Raw genomic sequence first — 23,470 nt, 5'->3', positions numbered from 1 at the left:
GAAGATTAATCCATAACAAATTATAATGGACAGACGGACACACATGTATAGATCGACTCAACAAGTCGAGACATGAGATAAAGCTATAATACCCTGACAACATAGTGTTGTAGAGTATAATTATATGACACCTTGCCAAACAGGATATACGAGTGTTGTCTTCTGAATAGGTCTTCATTAAAAAATATAAAAAAACTAGGGTTAAAAAATACGGTCAGGACCTTCATAATAGGTAAAAGTGTGTGCAATTTCTGTTACTTTTGGGAACCTGAAATTCCAAATTACAGTCACGTCGGTTAAAAAATGGGGCTAATGTTTTAAAAATTGCCAAAAATAGAAAAAAAAAACGGACGAAAAACAAATTACAGCCACATAGGCTATAAAATCCTATTAGGATCTCCACAATACTTCAGGCTGGGAGAGCATAATATGAGACTAGTGAAAACAAATCCATATATTTAAAATTTGTTCATTTGTTGCCCTCTAAAAATAGGATAGGATGATAGGTCATTCAAAATACCAAAAAATCGGTCGGGACCTTATATGGGAAATGTGTGCAAACATAGATCTACTTTAAAAATATTCTGTCATCAGGGGAGCTAATGGAAGGAGTGATCCAATAATGTTCATGATCACAAAAATATTGTGATGTGCAAGATTGTGATAAAATCGGTTACTCTCATCGAGAGCCATCGCCCGCGCTGCCAAATAGAATAAGTCGAATTAGTCATTCAACTTCAAAATACTTATAATGGGTTTGATTCTATGAAACTTGTGGTCTGCTTCTGTTATTTCGATTAAGCACATTTTTGATCGTAGACATAAGGTATATTGCCTTATGTTTCTTAAATATTTTACCTTGTTCTCATGGGATCCCTACGTCCTAGATCAATGATAAAATGTATGTTTATGCACATCGATTAGAAAAGGTTAGCGTGTTATGTAAAGATTACTTCAGATGTTCGTTCCCATGTTTAGAATCTGGTCTAATGAACATCAATACCAACCTTCTCTATTTTTCGTGGTCTTTTACACAGAATACTGAGATAAAAAGGAACAAGTTTGTGTTGTGATATATGGGAGCTGAGATAATTAGAACGATTCGAAAACCTCTTATTTGTCCCCGCAATAAACTCTACGAATTTCAGTCGCCAACATTTACCATTGACATGATCATGATCGCAAAAATCATTTACCATCACATTTACCATTGACATGATAAAAAGTATTTTTTGAAATACTTTTTTTGCTTGCTGCATCTCGATGCTGAATTGTTTTCAGGCATATGTTCAATATAGATCCAACTCTGTCACATTCTGTGGCGGAACGAGTGATAACCGACCTTTTATGAGATTAATAAGGGAATAAATCGAGTTGACTATAACGACCTAACCAAAAAATGTCGGAATTTTTCTTTCGCTTCGAGGTATTAGCATCTTCTCTTCATTGAAAGAATGCTTAATAATGCAAGAGTTTAGCTTTCTCTAGTATCTTCAGGGAGACGTAGGGGATGATAGATACCAAGCAACGGCTCATGGCGAAGCCCAAACCTTTTAAAAACTTCTGGTATCAAATAGTAGCGTTGAAGAAGATACCCCAGAACCAATAATAGATGTCGGCATAGAGTGTATACCACCTAGCCAAGATGAGGTCAGAATAGTATTTAATTGGCTGAAGAATAATAAAGCAGCAGGTGCAGATGGTTTAAAAGCCGAACTATTCAACCTGGTGGTCAGATGCTGGTAAGGAGCATGCACGAGCTGATTAGTACAATTTGGCTAGAGGAACCCTATGATTGGAACCTCAGCATCCTGTGTCCCGTGCACAAAAAAGGAGACAAGACGATATGTGCCAACTATAGAGGAATAAGTCTCCTTCCCATCGCATATAAAGTGATATCCAGCGTGCTGTGTGAACGACTGAAGCCAATGGTCAACGACATTATTGGACCATACCATGCGGCTTCAGACCTGGCAAGTCCACCATTGACCAGATTTTCACTCTGCGCCAAATCCTGGAAAAAACCCACGAAAAATACATCGACACATTCCACCTATTTGTTGACTATAAAACCTCATTCGATAGCCCTATCCGTTCAGAGGTGTTTAAGCATTGTCTGCGTTTGGTATTCCTGCAAAATTAATTCGGTTATGCAGGATAAATTTAACTGGTATAAGATCAGCAGTTAAGGTCGGAAAGGACCTCTCAGAGCCCTTCAATACCGAACAATGATTCAGACAAGGTGACAGTTTGTCGTGTGACCTTTTTAACATCCTGCTGGAAAAGGTCATACGAGAGGCAAAGGTGAACAGAAATGACACTCTATACACCAAACAACACATGTTACTCGCCTACGCCGATGACATCGGTAACAGCCACCTTTGAACAAATTGAGAAGGAGTCTGCCAAAGTGGGTCTGGCAGTAAAAAGCGATAAGACCATGCTGATGGTATCAGCGCGCAAGACCGCCATAAATAAAACGAATGACATCAGTTTTGAAATTCGGAGAAGGATAGTGTTGGCCAACAGATGCTACTATGGTCTGAGTAAGCAACTCAAAAGCAAGGCCACCTCCCGCCAGACCAAACTCACACACTACAAGTCGCTGATACTACCCGTAATATTGTATGGATCTGAAGCGTGGGTACTTACCCAAGCAGATGAGGCAGCTCTTGCATTGTTTGAGAGAAAAATTATCCGAAAGGTCTATGGGCCGATCTGCGTTGACGGTGAATATCGCCGTCGAATAAACTATGAGTTGTTCCAGCTATTCTCGGACATCGACATTGTTAGACGTATTGAGCTGCAGCGACTACGTTGGCTAGGTCATGTTGTGAGAATGGATGAAGATGCCCCAGCCCAGAAGGCATATAAAAGCGAACCAGCTGATTGTGCACGCAGAAGGGGAAGGCCACGAATAAGATGTATAGTTTATCCTCCTTGTCATGTTTGTCCATTGCAGGTTTAAAGGCAACTTTTTAATGCCTTAGTCTTGCCTTAATTTTCCTTGTTTGATAGTGTGGCCTCTCATGTCCGACAAGAATATATTCATGGTTGTTGGAACTAGGAAATGTTGTTTCATTACAAACATACATCGATATACGATAATACTTACTTATGAGAGACCAGAAAGCATTTAATAAAAACAACACATAATTTTTATCATCAATAATAATCACATTTTATTTCAAAAAATATCTCTTCTACGAAAATCTATTCAACTTTCTTACAATTTTCATCCATGCCGGCGACAATACATTTCATTATACTAAAGATCATGGCATCAGCTGGAGTTATATCTTTTGCTTCCTTACCACATTTTTCAACAAATTCCAATTTACAATCCATTTTAATTCTCGATGTCAATGCAATTTGTAAACGATCAGCTTTAAAGCCCATTTCCTTATTGTAAATATTTTTACGTTCGACTAAGCAAAGCATAAGTTTACGAATTTCTGGAGTGTCGTCAAATTTATAAGCCCAAATGTCGTTCATTGTTTCGGTGCTAATTGAATTTTCCTCCTGACATTTCATTTCAATTTCGGTTTCATTTTCAGGATACCAATCGGGGCGATCGGCAAGGATCTAAGAACAATAATTATCATTAATATTTATATTATCTTAGAATTATTATTTACTTACCGCCACCGAACAGCAAATCAATAATACAAGACTTAGTTTATTCATTCTGGATTCTCTTTTATTGTTGTAATAACCACAAAGATTGAAAGAAAACTAATCATATCCTACTAAGAAAATTTGCTTTTTATAGTGAATTCTTATCATCACAAGACATGGGCTCTTGGAGTGCAAACCAATTGGAATTGGGCCGTTAAGTCTTTTGTCTGGCAGTTATAAAGTAGGCTATCAGTTGTTAGGCAACTGTTGCAATTAGAATTGTTAGACTTTTGACATCTGTATATGAGGTCTAATGTATGTATTTATTTCTGTTCTAATATTTATCATCAACACTGGTTTTATTGTTGTTCAATGTATTCTCCAGTATCTCTTATATATTTTATGTGCTCAAACCAATTGTAGATTAACTTTTTCCATTCCAATTGAATGGGTTTTTGAACGATTAAGCAGCATCTTCTGCAAACGAAAATCATTCTTCTTGATGAGCTTAAACCGAGGTGATCATAAAATAAGTTATAGGTCTCAAGTTTGGGTTGTATGGCGGAGGACCCATCAATTCCACATTTTGTACGGACCAAAAAGCACTGATTTGATTAGAGTTTTGGAGGCTGACATCAATTTTTGTAGGAATTCGTACTAGAACGGCACGAAAAGTACTAAAGAGAGATCTTAAATTTGAAATGAGGATCACCGAGTGTAGGATATATGTCCCAAACGGTTTTTAAAAATTCAAACTAAAAGTATCCTACATGTACTAAATTTGTTACAATTTCGTAGCATAGAAATTTGAAATGCGAATCAAGGTTGTGAAGTACGGCCGATATAAGGAGGTTGTTTAGGAAGTGTGTACTTATGTATACGAAAATTACAAAAGGGTAAGAAATTTGGTACAATTTGAAAGGGACGAATGGAGGTGGAATCCTGAAATTTGAAATTGACATCAAAGTGTACGTGGGCGGTTCGGAAACTTCTTAGCCTATCAATGAAAGAGAATAGTTAGTTTTTCAAAAATATTTTTATTTTTCCTGAAACTTTAATACACTTAGTCCAACGCTTTTCTAGCAATTCTATTCCTTGATGAAAATAGTTTTCCTGAAGGTCTTCAAAATAGTGATTTACAACTTTATTTGAGGTAAAACGCTTGCCAGCAAAGATTTTTTTAGATTTGGGAACAAGTTAAAGTCACTGTGTGCTAAATCAGGCGAATAATTTTAGCCATTCTTGTGCTCTGGTGCGTTGTCTTGATGAAAAAATATTTTTTTTTGTGTTTTCTCAAATTTGTACATTTTGCAGATAGTCAATAAAATACCTTTGAAATCCCAAAAACCCGTTGCCATAACCATACCAGCTTCAGTCCATTGTTTGGGTTGTTATTTTGTCTCTGGAGTATAGTGGTGGATCCATATCTCATCAACAGTAATGAAACGACGCTTAAAATCAATTTTATTTCGCTTAAGGGGACCCCCCCATTCTCGGGGTCAAACATTTCTTTGATTTAATTCGAATCTAAACTAATTCAAGAATGTCCCTATAAAATTTCAAGTGAAAATCTCAAGAACTCATCCCTTAAAACGATCCCAAGAAGCTTAAGAAATGTTCATTCTTATGCGTTTTTGATCGACTGTTTAGAAATGCGACACAAATCATAGAACAGAACAGGACGCATTTATAATCTGATTTGGATGAAATTTGGTACAGCTCATTTGATTGGCCCAAGGACGAACCCTATTGAAATTGGGGAAAATCGGCCCAGATTTAGATATAGCTCCCATATATATTTTCGTCCGATTTCATGTAAATGGTGCATCAATGTCCCTATATATCCTTCGATTTACACGAGATTTGGCATAGTGTACTGAATAGAATCTAGAATGTTATGTGCAAAGTTTCGTGAAAATCGGTGCAGATATAGCTCCCATATATATTTTCGTCCGATTTTATGTAAATGGTGCACCAAAGACCCTATATATCTTTCTATTTACACGAAATTTGGCATAGCTTACTGAATTGAGTCTAGAATGATGTGTGCAAAGTTTCATGAAAATCGGTGCAGATATAGATATAGCTCCCATAAATATATTTTCGTCCGATTTTATGTAAATGGTGCATCAATGTCCCTATATATCATTAGATTTGCACGAAATTTGGCATAGCGTACTGAATTGAGTCTTGAAAGATGTGTGCAAAGTTTCGTGAAAATCGGTCCTGATTTAGATATAGCTCCCATGTATATTTTCGTCCGATTTTAGGCAAATGGTGCACCGAAGTCCATATATATCTTTCGATTTGCACGAAATTTGGCATAGCGCAGAATGATGTGCGATAAGCTTCGTGAAAATCGTTCCAGAATTATATATAACTCTCATATATATTTCGTCGGTAAAAATCGGTTCATTGAAATGAAATTTAGCATAGGTTCCAGATCATAATCAAGTTCGTTCAATTTCATGCCAATGTTCTTTGGAAAGGCGGAGTCTGTTAGGAGACATATGTTGAATATACCCAAAGTGGTGGAGGGTATCATATAGTCGACCCAGTCCGAATTTACTACTTTCCTTAGTGGTTACTGTTGGATAGGAAGGAATACTTTCACCAAAATCATTCATTATGAATTTCTTGTCCCTGTTTTATGTAAATATTTAATGACAGCACGCATTTCTAATTTTTCCATTGTAAAAAAAATTGCGGATGCGTCTTTTTGAACACCTGTTTCTATATGAAAGAGTTGCCAGATCGAACATATCGCTCATAATTTAACATATCGCGATATGTTCATAACAAAGGTGGACGTTTCCCAAACACTTAATTTTTTTCTGTTTATACCGCGCGTTTAGTGCTGGGCTAAGAAGTTTCCGAACTGCCCTCGTAGGATTGGGAATGGAGGTATTTTCTGGAATTTGTACTTATGTTTACGAAAAGTACTAAATATTACTATATTTTGTACAATTTTGATTTCGATGAACCGATAGAGCTGGAAAACTGAAATTTGATTTGGGTGAACCTATAGAGTTCGAATCATAATATTTCAAATTAAGATTAATATTGAAGTGTAGGTTTGTGGATGTTTTAGAAATTCGTTCTAATGTGAACTAAATAGTACTTGGACTTGGACAAAATTTAGTTATGGAAATTTGTACTTATGTGTACTAAAAGTAATAAATTTGGTACAATTTGCATTTTGGGTGAACTGATAGGCCTGAAACATTGACATTGGGAAGTAAGGTTTCAATTTTTTGTATGATATATATCGTTTTGGAAATCCGTACTAATGTGTATAAATGATACTAAATTTAGTACAATTAGGAATTGGTGAACCAATAAAGCTGAAATTCTGAAATTGGGAAACATGATTTCTGTTGGATTGCTGAGTTAGGTAGTTATGGATATGTATGGTATCAAATTTGGGAAATTATGATTGTGCCGCTACTAAATTTCATTTATGCCATCTAGGGTTGCCAGATTCCTATTAAAAAAAAAACAGGACATAAGAAACATACCTCCACCATGAGGAAAACTCTATAAGACTTGGAAAATATTTAAAAAAAAAGCTAAAATTTCGAATATAGCCAATTCGGTTAAAATTGAAATGTGGGCGGTTACATGGAGGCTATTGGTTTTTTTCATTGCACGGTTTACTACAGTTTTTTAGTGAAAATTATCTCACACTCCTTAAAATACCGAACAAATTTTATTTTAGCTTTAAACTGGACAAGCTCAAAAAAAAAAAAAAACAGTAAGGAAAGTAGTAAAGTCGGACGGGGCCGACTATAAGATACCCTTCACCACTTTGGGTATATTCAATAGATGGGATCCTAACAGATGTCGCATTTTTGAAGGACCATTAACATCAAATTAAACATGTCATTCTGCAACCTTCTTACAATGGGACAAAATTATGTAAATAAATTAAAAGCAAAATATCGAAATCTAAACCGATTTCATCGAAACCTGTCACATGTTCGGCCACATTTTGAGTTCTTCATTTACTTATAAATCCAAATTTCTTGCAAATAGAAGGATATATAGGGACTATGATGCACCATTTACATAAAATCGGACGAAAATATATATGGGAGCTATATCTAAATCTGAACCGATTCCAATAAAACTTGGCATACATCGTTTTAGGCTTAATTGAGAATCCTATGCCAAATTTCGTGGAAATCGAAGAATATATAGGGACTTTGGTGCACCATTTCGGACGGACGAAAATATATATGGGAGCTATATCTAAATTTTAACCGATTTTTCCCAATTTCAATAGGGTTCGTCCTTGGGCCAAATAATCATGATCACAAATGCGACCTGTACTTTGTTAATACATACATACATGGACGGATGGACAGACGGATATGCATTATTCGATTTAAAAAGTTATTCTATGCATATTCTCAAAAGGAACCATGTGTCTATCTCGTTTCCTTTTGCCTGTTACAAACATATGCACAAAGACATAATACCCTGTACCACAGTGTGGTGAAGGGTATAAAAAGAATTTGGTTCAAGAACCCAAAAATACCGAAAATTGGGGGTACCCCTATATAAAAGCTATGCCTAAAGGTGGACCGACTTTCTCCAATTTCAATAGAGTTCGTCCTTGGGCCAATTAAGTGACCTGTGCCAAATTTCATTCAAATCGGATCATAAATGCGACCTGTACTTTGTTAACAAAAATACATGGACGGACAGACGGACATGCATAAATCGACTCAGAAAGTGATTCTATACATATTCTCAAAGGAACCATTAGTCTATCTCGATTATTTTTGCCTGTTACAAACTTATGCACAAAGACATAATACCCTGTACCACAGTGTGGTGAAGGATATAAAAATGGAGTGAACCGTACAGACCGATTTCACTTTTGTCAACCCAGTATCAAAGACATTTGGAGCACTAGTCCCCAAATCTATGACATTCAATAGTCCAACATCAACATGGATTCCGTACCATACACGGACCGAGACAATCTACGATGACAATTGACGATCGAAGACTTCCGACACAGTCAACTATGCGGAGTGATATACAGTGTAAGAATATTCAGATTGTCTTCTCATAACACATGTCTAATACCTTCATTACGAAGGCCGTCTATCGACAAAACAACATCCAAAAACTGTTGCCAATACAAGTCCGAATGGATCGGAATATTGTAAACTTCTCAATTTCTATTGGGCACTAATTGGTTCATTCTTGAAGTCTTTACCAGGGCCAGGAATCCATTACAATCCACTCAATATATATATATATATATATATAACATTATATATTTGAAATATGGGGACTTTGAACTTTACACCAGTAACATTTTATAACATTGTGGGCCACGGTTTACAAATGACATGAGGTCAAATTCAAAATTCACTCAATATTCGGCATATTTTCAACCGAAGTGACTCAAATTTGGCAAATTTGTTAACTGTCACTTTAATCAGCATCCAACATCTGGTGCTGTTTTTTAATATACCCCACAAACATATCAGTGTAATAAACATTATCTCAAATCCAAGGGGTTAAAGTTTAGCAGGGCCAATTACAACAATTGTATAACAACTGATAATAAAATTTAATTATTTCAAAACAAAAGACTAATCGGCTCAATTAAGTTTGGATTACACTAGAACAACAGATGTAAAAGTAGATGTCACTGCATTAGTTTGTGATAAGGAATTTTCTATATAATGGAAATGCAATTTGCAAGGAGGTATTAGTTTCCTTTTGATCTCCGTGGAATTTACTACAAATCAAAAAAACGAAAACGTAATAAAAATGAATAAATTAAGTTTCATATTATTGATTTGCTGCTCGGCAATGGTAAGTTTACGAAAAAAAAAAATTATCAACAATTACAAATAATACAAAAAAAAAAACTTAGGTTTTTGCTGATCGTCCCGATTGGTATCCCGAAGATGAAGCAGCCATTGAAGCCAAATGTCGTGAAGACAATTCCATTAGCGACGAAACTGCAAAACAAATCTGGTCGAATAATATTGAAGATAACCACGACACACGCAATTTCTTCCTTTGCTTGGCCGAAAAGAAAAATATTTTCAGTACCGAAACGGGCTTTAAACCGGATCGTCTATTGGTTGTCTTGAAAGAAAGAGCTAAATTGGATTGTAAGCCAGAGTTTATTGAAGGCTGTGCCGAGAAAGGCAAGGATGTGACACCAGACGATGCCAAAATGTTCACCATCATGAAATGTACTGTGGCTGGTGCTGAAGAAAATTGTAAGAAAGTTGAAGAGAATTAAACGATGAAATAATAAATTTGATATATTCGAGAAAGAAGTTTTTAGTAGATTTTTTATTTGTATATTGAATTGGCCATTAGCTGTTTTATTTTTTACGAGGAAACCCTGAGCAGCTATTGGACCAACTTTTCTAGAAATAGTCTAAAAATAGGGTGTGACTAAAATCCTTCACATGCACTCTTAAAACAAATAGTGTTCCGACACCAGACATATTTCGGTTTTCAAAACTTCTCTGCCTTCAGAAGGTCTGACTGAGGACATCCGGCTGATACCTGCCGCCACAGTTATCTGAGGTGGATTGAATTGTTTCGAAATATATTCGGATACTCAATTACCTTCAAATGAGATTTATTTTTCCACATCTTAACACTTTGTGTGGTAAAAACAGACGGGCTTAGGGTCTAAATTTCCACATTTCGACGATTTACAATTATAAACCTAGGGCCCATTTCGAACATGATATTGGTTTGGAAACAATATTACGATTGTGCAAAAAATTTGCGGCTGATGGTATGAAAAACTTGTACGCAGATGCAGTCACAAGGACCCACCCACTGCCGAAGAACATCAGTTGTCAACATAAACATGAATGTGTTAGTTTAGCGGGTGACGTAGGGGATGATAGATACCAAGCAACGGATCTGATTGACTTTTAAATGGCAAATCCCTGGCTGATATTGATCCCTCTTTCATCTCAATTTTTGACACTGACCTCCCCGCGCTGTCACCAGGCGTAGCTACTTTCATCACCCGTTGAAATAGTGAGACTTCACCCGTTGAAGTGCCGCGACTTCACCCATAATAACTATAAAAAATCGGTTGAGGCGCTGGGTTAGTAGCCCACATTCTAAAAACCCCACCTCTATGAAAAAGTAAAGAAAAAGGGAACCAAACACCCCGAATGTTGACGCCCCCGCAAACGTAAAATGGACCACGAATTGAGAATCTGCACTTGGAATGTGCGCGCGTTGTACAGAATAGACGCTTTAGCGAATATACTCAAAAAGTACAAAACCGATAATGCTCCGATGGAAGACAAAGATTAACAGATCAAAGACATAATTTACGAGCTCCAAGAAACAGCATATGACCGCTGTCCTGGTCATGCCCATAAAATTCTGCTAAGAGATTTTAATGCAAAAATCGGAAAGGATAATATTTTGGTCCCACCATCGGAGAATTCAGCCTCCATGATGAAACATCCGACAACGGCATGTGGTTGATTGACTTCGCGGCTGCAAAAAACATGACAGTTAGCAGAAACAGATTCAGGACTCATGAATTTCTTCCGATCAAACAACGACAAATACAATTGATAATGTTGCGATAGACGGAAGGCATTCATCCAGTGTTTTAGACGTTCGATTGATCCGAGGAGCCAAGATTCGCACTCGTCTTAATGTAGCAGCTAAGGTGCGATCTAACACAACACGGAAACTCGACAACACGGAAGATGCAAGCACAACAGGTAGCAGTAGCCTACTCCGCAAAACTTACTCGCCTGCTTGATGAAAGCCCTTCTTGTCCCGATACTAATATAGAAGCACAATGGCAAAGACTTGCCCAGTCCCTACAAACTGCAACAAAAGCAGCACTTGAACCATCAAGAAACCCATGGTATGATCAGGAGTGATGTGAAAAAATGCAGCTTGGTTACAGATACAGACAGCGTGTTGAGGATCTGGAAGGAGTATTTTGCAAAGCTTATGGTATCAAATAGAGGCGGCGAAGAAGATACTCCAGAACAATTAAGAGATGAATAATAAAGCAGCAGGTGCCGACGGATTACGAGCCGAACTATTCAAGGCCGGTAGTCAAACGTTCATCAGGAGCATACACCAACTGATTAGTACAATTTGGCGAGAGGAATGCATGCTCAATGATATATACCTTAGCATCCTGTGTTCCGTGCACAAAAAAAAAGAAAATGAGACAAGACGATATGTGCCAACTGTAGAGGAATTCGCATCGGATATAAATTGCTATCCAGCGTGCTGTATGAACGACTAAAGCCAATGATCTACGCTATTATTGGATCGTATCAATGTGTCTTCAGACCTGGCAAATCTACTATAACGCCAACTGATAGAAAAGACCCACGAAAAACACACCGACACATTCCACCTTTTCGTCGACTATAATACTGCATTCGACAGACCTGCTGCTCAGAAGTGTTTAAGGCCATGTCTGCGTTTGGCATTCCTGCAAAATTAATACGGCTATGCAGGATAACTTTAACTGGCACAAGGTCAGAAGTTCAATTCCAAAGGACCACTCAGAGTCTTTTAATACCAAACGAGGATTCAGAAAAGGTGAAAAACACATCGACACATTCCAACTATTTTTCGACATCATTCTACAGACCTGCTGCTCAAAAGTGTTTAAAGCCATGTCTGCGTCAGGTATTTCTGCAAAATTAATATGGATATGCAGTATAACTTTAACTGGCACAAGGTCTGCAGTTAAAGTCGGAAAGGACCACTGCTGGTGTATGGATTAGAAGCATGGGTACATACGCAAGCAGATGAGGCAGTTATTGGAATGTTTGAGTGGAAAATTCTCCGAAAGATCTATTGGCCGATCTGCGTCGAAGGTGAATATCGCCGGCAAATGAACCATATATTTTCAGGCATCGACATTGTCAGACGTATCGAGCACCAGCGACTACGTTGGCAATGTCATGTTGTGAGAATGGATGAGGATGCCCCAGTTCAAAAGGCATATAAAAGCGAGCTAACTGATGGTTCACGTAGAAGGAGGAAGGCTACGAATTTGATGGAAAGATCGAAACGTGTTCTTTCAAATTGGATGAGATGAGCAAAAAAAAAAAAAACATTGTTTGTCTTTTAGACCAAAAATTGCATTGCAGATGAATTCAAAAGTTCTCGCTGATAATCAAATAAAATTCAATAAGTAGTATATATAAATATTAAATATTTTATGTTGGAAAACAACAATATATAAAATCAACAAATTTAAGTTGTTGTTAAAAAAGGGTTTTAAATGCTTGCTAATTATTTTAATATTAATATTTCATAACACTTTTTAATTGAATATTAAATCTGTAACAGTTATACATACTTCATGCCAACTCATGTTAATTTTTTCTAAATTATATTCGAATTAAGTATTATTTTGAAACAATTATGACATTAAATTTAATTAAATGTTAAAACTATTTACTGACTATAAAACATCCAACTTATTTCAAACAAAGCATACAGTTCAAGTTCAGCAACTATCTGAAGCAACAATGCATAACATTATAATATTTGTCGTACTGTTCTCGACTGGGGTACGTAGTTAAATTACAATAAAATTATTTTATATTTTATTAAATAATATTCCCTTTAGGTGTTAGGCAACATCCCCGATTGGTATCCTGAAAATCCTACCGAAATCGAAAAGCAATGCATGCAACAATATCCGATTAGTGATGAAGCTAAAACTGAAATCCGTAACTTCAAACTCGTCGATGATCCAAATATGAAACCCCTTTTGTTGTGTGTGGCCAATGGCCAAAATGTTTATACATCTGAGACGGATCTTGACCCGGAACGTATAGCATATAGTATATATCGTAGTTTACATTTAGAATGTGCTTTGGAATTGGTCCGTGAGTGTTTGGGAAGTCACAAGGAGCACAGTGTGAATGGCAATCATGAAGATTTCATGTACTTAAGTTTGGAATGCATTTTCGGTGGTGCTCCGGGAAAATGTACTAATGTGGAATGATTTTGTTGAAATTGTTTCTTTTGGAAATTTTGTTGATATCTGATTATGAACTTTGAAAAAATGTTTTGAATATTGAATTAAAAAATCTGTATAAAGTATAAGAAGATAAGATTAAATGCAAATTTTCATTTTATAGTGCCACGTACTGCACCAAAAAGTGTATTTTTGTCTTTGTTTTGGACGCTCTGCGGGTTTCTCGTTCGGGTTCATGTGAAAAATTAGGGCAAGATACCTAACTTTCTATAGAAAAAGTCATGCATGAATCCCAATTTGTGTCTAAAAAATAAAATCTGTTGCTAGGGCGGATGTGGAATGGATTTTTGAAACAGTTTCTTTAATTCCAAAATACGCCTAGGACCATAAAAATACTTAAAGTGAAAATTGATGGGCGTTACATTTATAAATCTTCAAAATACCGAAATTTTGAGGGTACTATTATATGGAAGCCATTTTCAATAATAAACATGGTAGGAGCTATAGCTCCTCGTGATTTCAAAACGGCTTGACAAATTTACTGTTTTCAATAATAATAATAACAAGTGAAAAAGCGTTAAGTTCGGCCGGGCCGAACTTTGGATACCCTCCACCATAGTAATACTGACAGATACATGCAATGAAAATGTAGGGAAGATACCAAAAAGGAGGCATATACTGATAATTCTACAAACCGATTTATGTAAACCATTATGTACACCAAATACAAACTTCAGCAATTTCCAATGGGGTTTTTCCTAAAATATGTAAGATCCAAAAAGTGGACTGATACTGATAACGCATGGTAGAGTATAAAATCCTCAAACTACTGTAATTTAGATTACAAAGGGTATGCCTAAAGGGGGGCCAATATTGATTACATAGTGTAGGAAATAGAGAATATTTGGGGATATCATTATATGAGGGCTATGCCTTATTAATGACCGGTATATACCAATTTTGAACCCAATATTTTAATTGTTTATCTCAATTCTTTCCTTCAGAAGGTATTACTATATTGAGGAGATGCATAAATGTCTACCGATATATTTCATTATCGTCATATTTGAGTTTTTTTATCACAATATCTTTAGAAGGCGGAATGCTTACACCAGATGGCTAAATAGTCTTTGTGGGTAAAAATTGACTATTCCCTGTAACGACTACCCTACCGCAACACACGGAACAAATCAGATAACTATTTTAATATAAAAAAGGGGGTTATATGGGGACTACCCCTAAAAAGAGGTGAATATTAATAATTTTTGGTGGGGAGATTTGTTACCATATACGACTACAAAATATCAAATTTCAGCGAATTCGGTTGAAAAACGCGCTCACGAACCTCAAAATATCGAAAATTGCGGGTACCCTCATATGGGGTCTACCCGAAAAAAATTACCTATGTTTATAATTTTTTGTGGAGAGATTTGCTATCCAATAAGAACTCAAATTACTAAATTACAGCCAATTCGGTGAAAAAATCCGGTCAAAACACCTCAAAAACTGGAAATTGGGAGGTACCCTTATATAGGGGCTACCAGAAAAAGTGGACCTATATTTATAATTTTTAGGGGAGACATTTGGTACCCAATAAGAACCCAATGTACCAAATTTCAGCGAATTCGGATGAAAACCGCGCTCAATAACCCTAAAATACCGAAAATTGGGGGGTACCCTTATATGGGGGCTACCCGATAAAAATGACCTATATCTATAATTTTTAGTATAGAGATTTGCTACTCAATAAGAATCAAAGTACCGAATTTCAGCGAATTCGGTCGAAAAATGCGATCAAACCCCCCAAAATACCGCAAAATTGGAGGTACCCTTATATGGGAGCTATGCCTAAACGTGGACCGATATATCCCATCTTCGAACTTGACCTGCCTGCAGACAAAAGACGACTCTGTGCAAAATTTTGGCGATCTATCTCAACTCGTTTAGACGCTAGAGTGATTACAACAGACGGACAGACAGACGGACATGCTTAGATCGTCAAAGAATTTTACGCTGATCAAGAACATATATACATTATAGGGTCGGTTGTGGGGCGTCCCCCCGGGGCCGCCCCCTGCGACCGTCCCTGCATACGACAATATAATCGGTATCAATTTAAAAGTCAACCACTCCTCTTGTATATACTACCTCGGGTCTATGTACTTCAGGGGTAAATATATACGCTATAGAATACAAATGTTATCATAATTCACACAAAAGTAAAGGTCCGTTTGACCCGCTAAATATTGACCTAATGATCGGTCAAACAGGCATATTTATTCTTTGGCCCGATATTCTTCTCCATGTAAAAATTGTTGGGCCATAATTGCGGCCTCTGGAGCGGTCAGAAAACAAAAATTAAACTTTTGGTCCGTTTCATCCCCAAAATATTAACCGATCATTACCAAACACAATAGGGGTCTTCATTGGTTAGAACCCATCCTACATGCAAAATTTTGTGAAGATTGGTCCATTACTGTGACCTGTATTGTATTTACAAAATGGACAGACACACATGTCTAGATCGACTGAGCAAGTCGAGTTATGACGATAGGTATACTTAAAGGTGGGTCTATTTCGCGGCGTTACACACTCTTGGGACAGCTCAAAGCTATAATAACCTGACAGCATAGTTGTTTAGGGTATAATTAAAGTCTGAGACCGATTTTTTACAGGGGTAAAATCGGCTCAGATGATTTTTCAATAAAAAACAAATTTCGAATCTAGAACAGTTTGTATAGTGCTTCGTTCAGACCACGTACAAAGACCACATTCGCCCCATCTGTGCATTATCCCTGCTTGTGCTCGTCTATAAAGTATCCCTAGTTCACCTCTTTAAATTCTTCCGACTTTTGCTCATCTATAAAAACACTCTACTTCAGCTAGTCTATAAAGAATAATCCTAGCTTCAGTTCGTCTATAAAGTCTCCCAGCTACAGTTCGTCTATAAAATCGTTCATGGTGGAGTCAATAAATTTGTCCTCTAAGTTTTCCTATAAAGGTGATCGTATTATGATATATAGTCTGCCGTCAGCTCTCTATAAAGACTTCCTACTTCAGTTCACTTTGGAAGACTCCCTGCTTCACCTCCTCTATAAAGACTACATGATTCAGCTCGTCTCACTCCCTACTTCACATCCCTGCTTCAGCTCGTCTATAAAGACTCCCTGCTTCAGCTCGCCTATAAAGACTCCCTGCTTCAGCTCGCCTATAAGACTCCCTGCTTCAGCTCGCCTATAAAGACTCCCTGCTTCAGCTCGTCTATAAAGATTCCCTTCAGCTTGTCTATAAAGACTCCCTTCAGCTCGTCTATAACGACACCTTGTTTCAGCTTCAGTTAGTCTATGAAGATAACTAAAAAAGGATTCCCTGCTTCAGCTGGTTTATAGAGACTCTCTTCAGCTCGTGTATAACGAATCCCTACATCAACTCGTCTATAAGGATTCCCTTCTTCAGCACTTTTTCCACTTGCATATAGTCTATACAGATTCACTGCTTGACCTCTTCTATAAAGACTACTTGATTCAGGTCCTCTATAGAGACTCCTTGCTTTAGCTCTTATATCAGTCTACCGGAGAAATCTATGTTTTTTTAAAGTTTTTAAATTTATTATCATTCTTATTAAATTATACAAAATTTCTCACGCTCTTATATCACAACCTTTCCATTCCGATGGTGGACCATCCCTCTCAACCACTTCAGGGCTAACTTCCTTATCTATGATACATTTAATAATGTTGAAGGCCATTTCATCTTCCGGTTTAACATCCTTATATTTCGTAACACATTCGTTAGCCACCTGACGACGACATGTACGATTCATTCCGATTCGATAGAGTGCATGAGCCAATCGATCCGCATTATAACCATGTTCGGTGGTATAAACATTAAATGCTTTCGAGGCACATAAAATAAGTTGTCTTAACGTTGGACTATCTTCCATGCGGCCATTATCTATATCTTCCAGAACGGCTTCGGGCAATGGATGTTGATCCTTACACTTTTGTAGGGTACTGTAGGCTCTTTCGGGGTACCAATCGTCTTTGACACCATGGACCTTATGGGATTTTCCATAGGGGGAGAAATTGAACACCATTAATGGAAATTTTCTTATTAGAATAATACAATAAATACCTGCATTAAAATGCATGCAGCAACTGATAGCAGAATAACTTGATGCATTGCATGTAATTTTCAAGACAAATAAAATGCAAATAATCGCAAGCTAATACCGGCAATCATATTTATATTGGCGATCTTTGATCTAAAATAATATTTACATATGTATAATGCAATAATAAAAACAATTCTTATCAGTCGATTCGTCGCATAACATATAAACGCTAGTTTACACGGAAAACCGCATTTAGAAAAATAGAAAAACCACAATTACGACAACAAATGAACTGCAGAAAAAAAGATCTAAACATAATATTAAAATATAAATCGATAAGCGTGGAGTCCATAAAGAGACCTTTCAATTCACCCATCAAGACTTCCCTACGTTTGTCTACATAGGCGGTCCATATTTTGACTAGCTAGTCTATATATACTCTCTGCATCAGCTGGTCTATAAAGGTTATTTTTAGCTAGTCCCTGTTTTTGCTAGTCCATAAAGACTCCCTTCAGCTCGTTTATAAAGACTCCCTTCAGTTCGTCTATAAAGACTTCCATTACCACGTCTATATTGACTCTCTTCAGCTCGTCTATGAAAGACTTCCTTCACTCGTCTATGAATGACTAACTCTAGCTCGTCTTTGAAAAACTCCCTTCAGTTCGTATATGAGTTCTCCCTTCAGCTCGACTATGATTGACTACCTTCACCTCGTCCATAAATACTCCCTTCAGCTCGTCTATAGAGCCTCCCTTCAGTTCGGGCATAATAACTCCATTCGTCTTCAGCTCGTCTATGAAAAACTCTCTTCAGCTTGTTTATAACGACTCCTGCTTCATCTTGACTATAAAGACTCCCTTCAGCTCGTCTATGAAAGACTCCGTTCACCCTGCTTCAAATCGTCTATGAATGACTCCCTGCTTCAGTTCGTCTATGAATGACTCCCTGCTTCAGTTCGTCTATGAATGACTCCCTGCTTCAGTTCGTCTATGAAAGACTCCCTGCTTCAGCTCGTCTATGAAAGACTCCCTGCTTCAGCTCGTCTATGAAAGACTCCCTGCTTCAGCTCGTCTATGAAAGACTTCCTGCTTCAGCTCGTCTATAAAAGACTCCCTGCTTCAGATCGTCTATGAAAGACTCCATCCTTCAGCTTCAACTCGTCTATGAAAGACTCCCTCCTTCAGCTTCAGCTCGTCTATAAAAGACTCCCTGCTTCAGCTCGTCAATGAAAGGCTCCCTGCTTCAGCTCGTCTATGAAAGACTCCCTGCTTCAGCTCGTCAATGAAAGGCTCCCTGCTTCAGCTCGTCTATGAAAGACTCCCTGCTTCAGCTCTTCTATAAAGATTCCGTCTTCAGCTCGTCTATTAAGACTCCCTGCTTCAGCTCGTCTATTAAGACTCCCTGCTTCAGCTCGTCTATTAAGACTCCCTGCTTCAGCTCGTCTATGAAAGACTCCCTGCTTCAGCTCGTCTATGAAAGACTCCCTGCTTCTGCTCGTCTATGAAAGACTCCCTGCTTCTGCTCGTCTCTGAAAGACTCCCTGCTTCAGCTCGTCTATGAAAGACTCCCTGCTTCAGCTCGACTATCAAGACTCCCTGCTTCAGCTCGTCTATGAAAGACTCCCTGCTTCAGCTCGTCTATGAAAGACTCCCTGCTTCAGCTCGTCTATGAAAGACTTCCTGCTTCAGCTCGTCTATGAAAGACTCCCTGCTTCAGCTCGTCTATGAAAGACTCCCTGCTTCAGCTCGTCTATGAAAGACTCCCTGCTTCAGCTCGTCTATGAAAGACTCCCTGCTTCAGCTCGTCTATGAAAGACTCCCTGCTTCAGCTCGTCTATGAAAGACTCCCTGCTTCAGCTCGTCTATGAAAGACTCCCTGCTTCAGCTCGTCTATGAAAGACTCCCTGCTTCAGCTCGACTATCAAGACTCCCTGCTTCAGCTCGACTATCAAGACTCCCTGCTTCAGCTCGTCTATGTAAGACCCCCTTGCTTCAGCTCGTCTATGAAAGACTCCCTGCTTAAGCTCGTCTATGAAGGACTCCCTGCTTCAACTCGTCTATGAAAGACTCCCTGCTTCAGCTCTTCTATGAAAGACTCCCTGCTTCAGCTCGACTATCAAGACTCCCTGCTTCAACTCGTCTATGAAGGACTCCCTGCTTCAACTCGTCTATGAAAGACTCCCTGCTTCAGCTCGTCTATGAAAGACTCCCTGCTTCAGCTCGTCTATGAAAGACTCCCTGCTTCAGCTCGTCTATGAAAGACTCCCTGCTTCAGCTCTTCTATGAAAGACTCCCTGCTTCAGCTCGACTATCAAGACTCCCTGCTTCAGCTCGACTATCAAGACTCCCTGCTTCAGCTCGTCTATGTAAGACCCCTTTGCTTCAGCTCGTCTATGAAAGACTCCCTGCTTCAGCTCGTCTATGAAAGACTCCCTGCTTCAGCTCGTCTATGAAAGACTCCCTGCTTCAGCTCGTCTATGAAAGACTCCCTGCTTCAGCTCGTCTATGAAAGACTCCCTGCTTCAGCTCGTCTATGAAAGACTCCCTGCTTCAGCTCGTCTATGAAAGACTCCCTGCTTCAGCTCGTCTAAGAAAGACTCCCTGCTTCAGCTCGTCTATGAAAGACTCCCTGCTTCAGCTCGTCTATGAAAGACTCCCTGCTTCAGTTCGTCTATGAAAGACTCCCAGCTTCAGCTCGTCTATGAAAGACTCCCAGCTTCAGCTCGTCTATGAAAGACTCCCAGCTTCAGCTCGTCTATGAAAGACTCCCTGCTTCAGCTCGTCTATTAAGACTCCCTGCTTCAGCTCGTCTATGAAAGACTCCCTGCTTCAGCTCGTCTATGAAAGACTCCCTGCTTCAGCTCGTCTATGAAAGACTCCCTGCTTCAGCTCGTCTATGAAAGACTCCCTGCTTCAGCTCGTCTATGAAAGACTCCCTGCTTCAGCTCGTCTATGAAAGACTCCCTGCTTCAGCTCGTCTATGAAAGACTCCCTGCTTCAGCTCGTCTATGAAAGACTCCCTGCTTCAGCTCGTCTATGAAAGACTCCCTGCTTCAGCTCGTCTATGAAAGACACCCTGCTTCAGCTCGTCTGTAAAGACTCCCTGCTTCAGCTCGTCCATACATCACCTAAAAAGACTACATTCAGCTCGTCTATAAAAACTCCCTGCTTCAGCTCGTCTATAAAAACTCCCTGCTTCAGCTCGTCTATAAAGACTTTTTGCTTCAGCTCGTCTATAAAGACTCCCTGCTTCAGCTCGTCTATAAAGACTCCCTGCTTCAGCTCGTCTATAAAGACTCCCTGCTTCAGCTCGTCTATAAAGACTCCCTGCTTCAGCTCGTCTATAAAGACTCCCTGCTTCAGCTCGTCTATAAAGACTCCCTGCTTCAGCTCGTCTATAAAGACTCCCTGCTTCAGCTCGTCTATAAAGACTCCCTACTTCAGCTCGTCTATAAAGACTCCCTGCTTCAGCTCGTCTATAAAGACTCCCTGCTTCAGCTCGTCTATAAAGACTCCCTGCTTCAGCTCGTCTATAAAGACTCCCTGCTTCAGCTCGTCTATAAAGACTCCCTGCTTCAGCTCGTCTATAAAGACTCCCAGCTTCAGCTCGTCTATGAAAGACTCCCAGCTTCAGCTCGTCTCTGAAAGACTCCCTGCTTCAGCTCGTCTCTGAAAGACTCCCTGCTTCAGCTCGTCTATGAAAGACTCCCTGCTTCAGCTCGTCTATGAAAGACTCCCTGCTTCAGCTCGTCTATGAAAGACTCCCTGCTTCAGCTCGTCTATGAAAGACTCCCTGCTTCAGCTCGTCTATGAAAGGCTCCATGCTTCAGATCGTCTATGAAAGACTCGCAGCTTCAGCTGGTCTGTACAGACTCCCTGCTTCATCTCGACTATGAAGACACCCAGCTTTAACTCCTCTAAGAAGACTGTCCGATTTAGTTAACATTGCTTCGACTTGCCTATAGAGTCTCTCTGTTTCAACCCATTAATAAATACTGCCTCCATAAAAACGCACTACTTCAGCTCGTGTATAAGGACTCTCTTCAGGTCGTCGATAAAGAATCCCTCCTAATTTTTTTTCAACAATCTATGAAATAAAGCACATTTTTTACTTTTTTCAAATCTCATTACATTTTTTTATCAATTTAGTTCTCAAAAAACATCACGACTTTCAATCTTTTGCCACCGGGTCATTTTTGTCTTCAATACACTTGGCGACACTAAAAACCTTTTCATTTTCGGTTTCAACATTTTCATTATTTTTTACACATTCCTCGACTGCTTGGCGATTGTGTAAACGATTAATTTTCTCTAAAGCATACACCACTCTCTCCGCATCGAATCCTTTTTCGGTAGTATAGAAATTCATAGCTTTTGCAGTACAAACAAACAGTGCTACCAAATCTGGATGATTGTGGACTTGACCCTTTTCGAGATCCGAACGTGATTCTTCACTTAATGGGTGTGCTTCGCGACATTTCTGCTGTACCGCAACAGGATCTTTGGGATACCAATCGTGAGTATCATCGGCCAGGGCCTGTAAAAGGACATTGAAGAATAAATTTAATTAAAATATGAGTACATATAATGTTTATGTTCATACCTTAGTAAGAATGATGCTTAGCGAAACAAATATTATTACTTTCATGATGTGAGGTGATTAGCCGAACGGGTCTCAAATACAATTGATAATAAGGAACAGTTAGCTCTGTTTTTATACTAATCACTATGTTCTTTGTCTTATATATAAAAATTGAAAATATTTCAAAAGTGCATTGCTTTGTAAAAATTGTAGGAGATAACAAAATGTTTCCCATTGGTTAGTATTAAATATAATCAAGGTAGGGAGATATAGGTGAGATTTACAAATCATATAACTGTTATAGTTCTATAAAGAATAACTTAAACAAAAACACACTTATAACAGTCGGAAAAATCTTAACCCAGAATTTGTTTTGTAAGCATTAACTCAAAATTAAACCAATCTAAAGAAGATTTGTTTGATGCCGGAAAAGTTATCTGGGAAGCAATCTCGCCTGAAATAATACTTTAATATTATCTATGCCTAAAGGATATGCGAATGTCCTCCAGAATAAAGTTGTATCTTATTCTCTATCTGCGAACCTGATGTAGAGTTTTCTATAATGAATATTATATTAAGATTGAAATGGAAAATATTTAGCACTTTTAGTGTTGGTGATCTAGCATCTAGCGTTTTTTTATCATTTTCAGTTTGTATACAACAACCTGAAGAACCAAGGGTGAAAGAACTCATTCTTGCAGTCAGAAGATTAGTATGCGAGCATAAGAGGAAAAAGTGGCTAGACCACCTGAAACTTTGCAACTCGATAGAACGGCTGTGTTTAACGATGTAACGGTGACTGATCCGAAGAGGTGAGCGAGTTTTTTTAACCGGCAGTTTATAGAGCACACCGAGAGTGACAAGACGATTAGAGCCCTTAGTCGTATTAAAGCCCTCCGAGCCGAGGAGGTACCACCACAATTTACGAAGGATGGTGTTACAGATGTCACTCGAAACCCTAAATCATTCAAAGCGTTGGGCCTGGAAGAAATCTCCATGGAAATGGTGAAGAGTACTTAACTGCTGTACTCAACCTGTCGTTAGCCACCCACATTGTTCCTGAAGCCTGGAAAATAGGCAGGGTGGTCCCGTTCCTGAAGTCAGGCAAGGATGTCAGCAGGGATGAATCGTACCCTCATTACAAAATGGGTTCCGGAGGATGGACAGTACAA

General features: G+C 38.5%; 4 protein-coding genes across 4 annotated transcripts; 2 read left to right on the top strand and 2 right to left on the bottom strand.

Annotated features, from left to right (window-relative positions):
• Positions 1-3,213: 3,213 nt before the first annotated feature.
• LOC133330559 (uncharacterized) lies at positions 3,214-3,687 on the bottom strand. The gene is made up of 2 exons (XM_061538996.1): positions 3,643-3,687; positions 3,214-3,585 (listed from the first exon to the last, which is right to left on the bottom strand). The coding sequence occupies exons 1-2, from the start codon at positions 3,685-3,687 to the stop codon at positions 3,214-3,216; spliced, it is 417 nt and encodes a 138-aa protein (XP_061394980.1).
• Positions 3,688-9,411: 5,724 nt separating this feature from the next.
• LOC133330558 (uncharacterized) lies at positions 9,412-9,895 on the top strand. The gene is made up of 2 exons (XM_061538995.1): positions 9,412-9,456; positions 9,518-9,895. Exons 1-2 carry the CDS (start codon positions 9,412-9,414, stop codon positions 9,893-9,895), a joined length of 423 nt encoding a protein of 140 aa, XP_061394979.1.
• A 3,253-nt stretch (positions 9,896-13,148) lies between these two features.
• On the top strand, positions 13,149-13,630 carry LOC133330557 (uncharacterized). Its single transcript, XM_061538994.1, has 2 exons — positions 13,149-13,190; positions 13,250-13,630. Exons 1-2 carry the CDS (start codon positions 13,149-13,151, stop codon positions 13,628-13,630), a joined length of 423 nt encoding a protein of 140 aa, XP_061394978.1.
• Positions 13,631-17,243: 3,613 nt separating this feature from the next.
• On the bottom strand, positions 17,244-17,699 carry LOC133330556 (uncharacterized). Its single transcript, XM_061538993.1, has one exon. The coding sequence runs from the start codon at positions 17,697-17,699 to the stop codon at positions 17,244-17,246; it is 456 nt and encodes a 151-aa protein (XP_061394977.1).
• Between the last annotated feature and the right edge of the window lie 5,771 nt (positions 17,700-23,470).

The sequence above is a fragment of the Musca vetustissima genome, unplaced genomic scaffold (genome assembly GCF_032173495.1).
Source record: "Musca vetustissima isolate MV318-11 ecotype Yass unplaced genomic scaffold, APGP_CSIRO_Mvet_v1 utg19417, whole genome shotgun sequence".
Lineage (NCBI taxonomy): Eukaryota > Metazoa > Arthropoda > Insecta > Diptera > Muscidae > Musca > Musca vetustissima.
Note: the sequence above shows the minus strand (reverse complement) of the source record. Positions and strands in the feature narration are given on the sequence as shown.

Excerpts from the sequence above, each read along its gene's own strand:
- LOC133330558 (XM_061538995.1), top strand. The coding sequence starts at position 9,412 with ATGAATAAATTAAGTTTCATATTATTGATTTGCTGCTCGGCAATG. Across the intron at positions 9,457-9,517 it reads TGATTTGCTGCTCGGCAATG|GTTTTTGCTGATCGTCCCGA; the intron begins GTAAGTTTACGA and ends AAAAAAACTTAG.
- LOC133330556 (XM_061538993.1), bottom strand. The coding sequence starts at position 17,699 with ATGGTGTTCAATTTCTCCCCCTATGGAAAATCCCATAAGGTCCATGGT.
- LOC133330559 (XM_061538996.1), bottom strand. The coding sequence starts at position 3,687 with ATGAATAAACTAAGTCTTGTATTATTGATTTGCTGTTCGGTGGCG. Across the intron at positions 3,586-3,642 it reads TGATTTGCTGTTCGGTGGCG|ATCCTTGCCGATCGCCCCGA; the intron begins GTAAGTAAATAA and ends TATTGTTCTTAG.
- LOC133330557 (XM_061538994.1), top strand. The coding sequence starts at position 13,149 with ATGCATAACATTATAATATTTGTCGTACTGTTCTCGACTGGG. Across the intron at positions 13,191-13,249 it reads TCGTACTGTTCTCGACTGGG|GTGTTAGGCAACATCCCCGA; the intron begins GTACGTAGTTAA and ends TATTCCCTTTAG.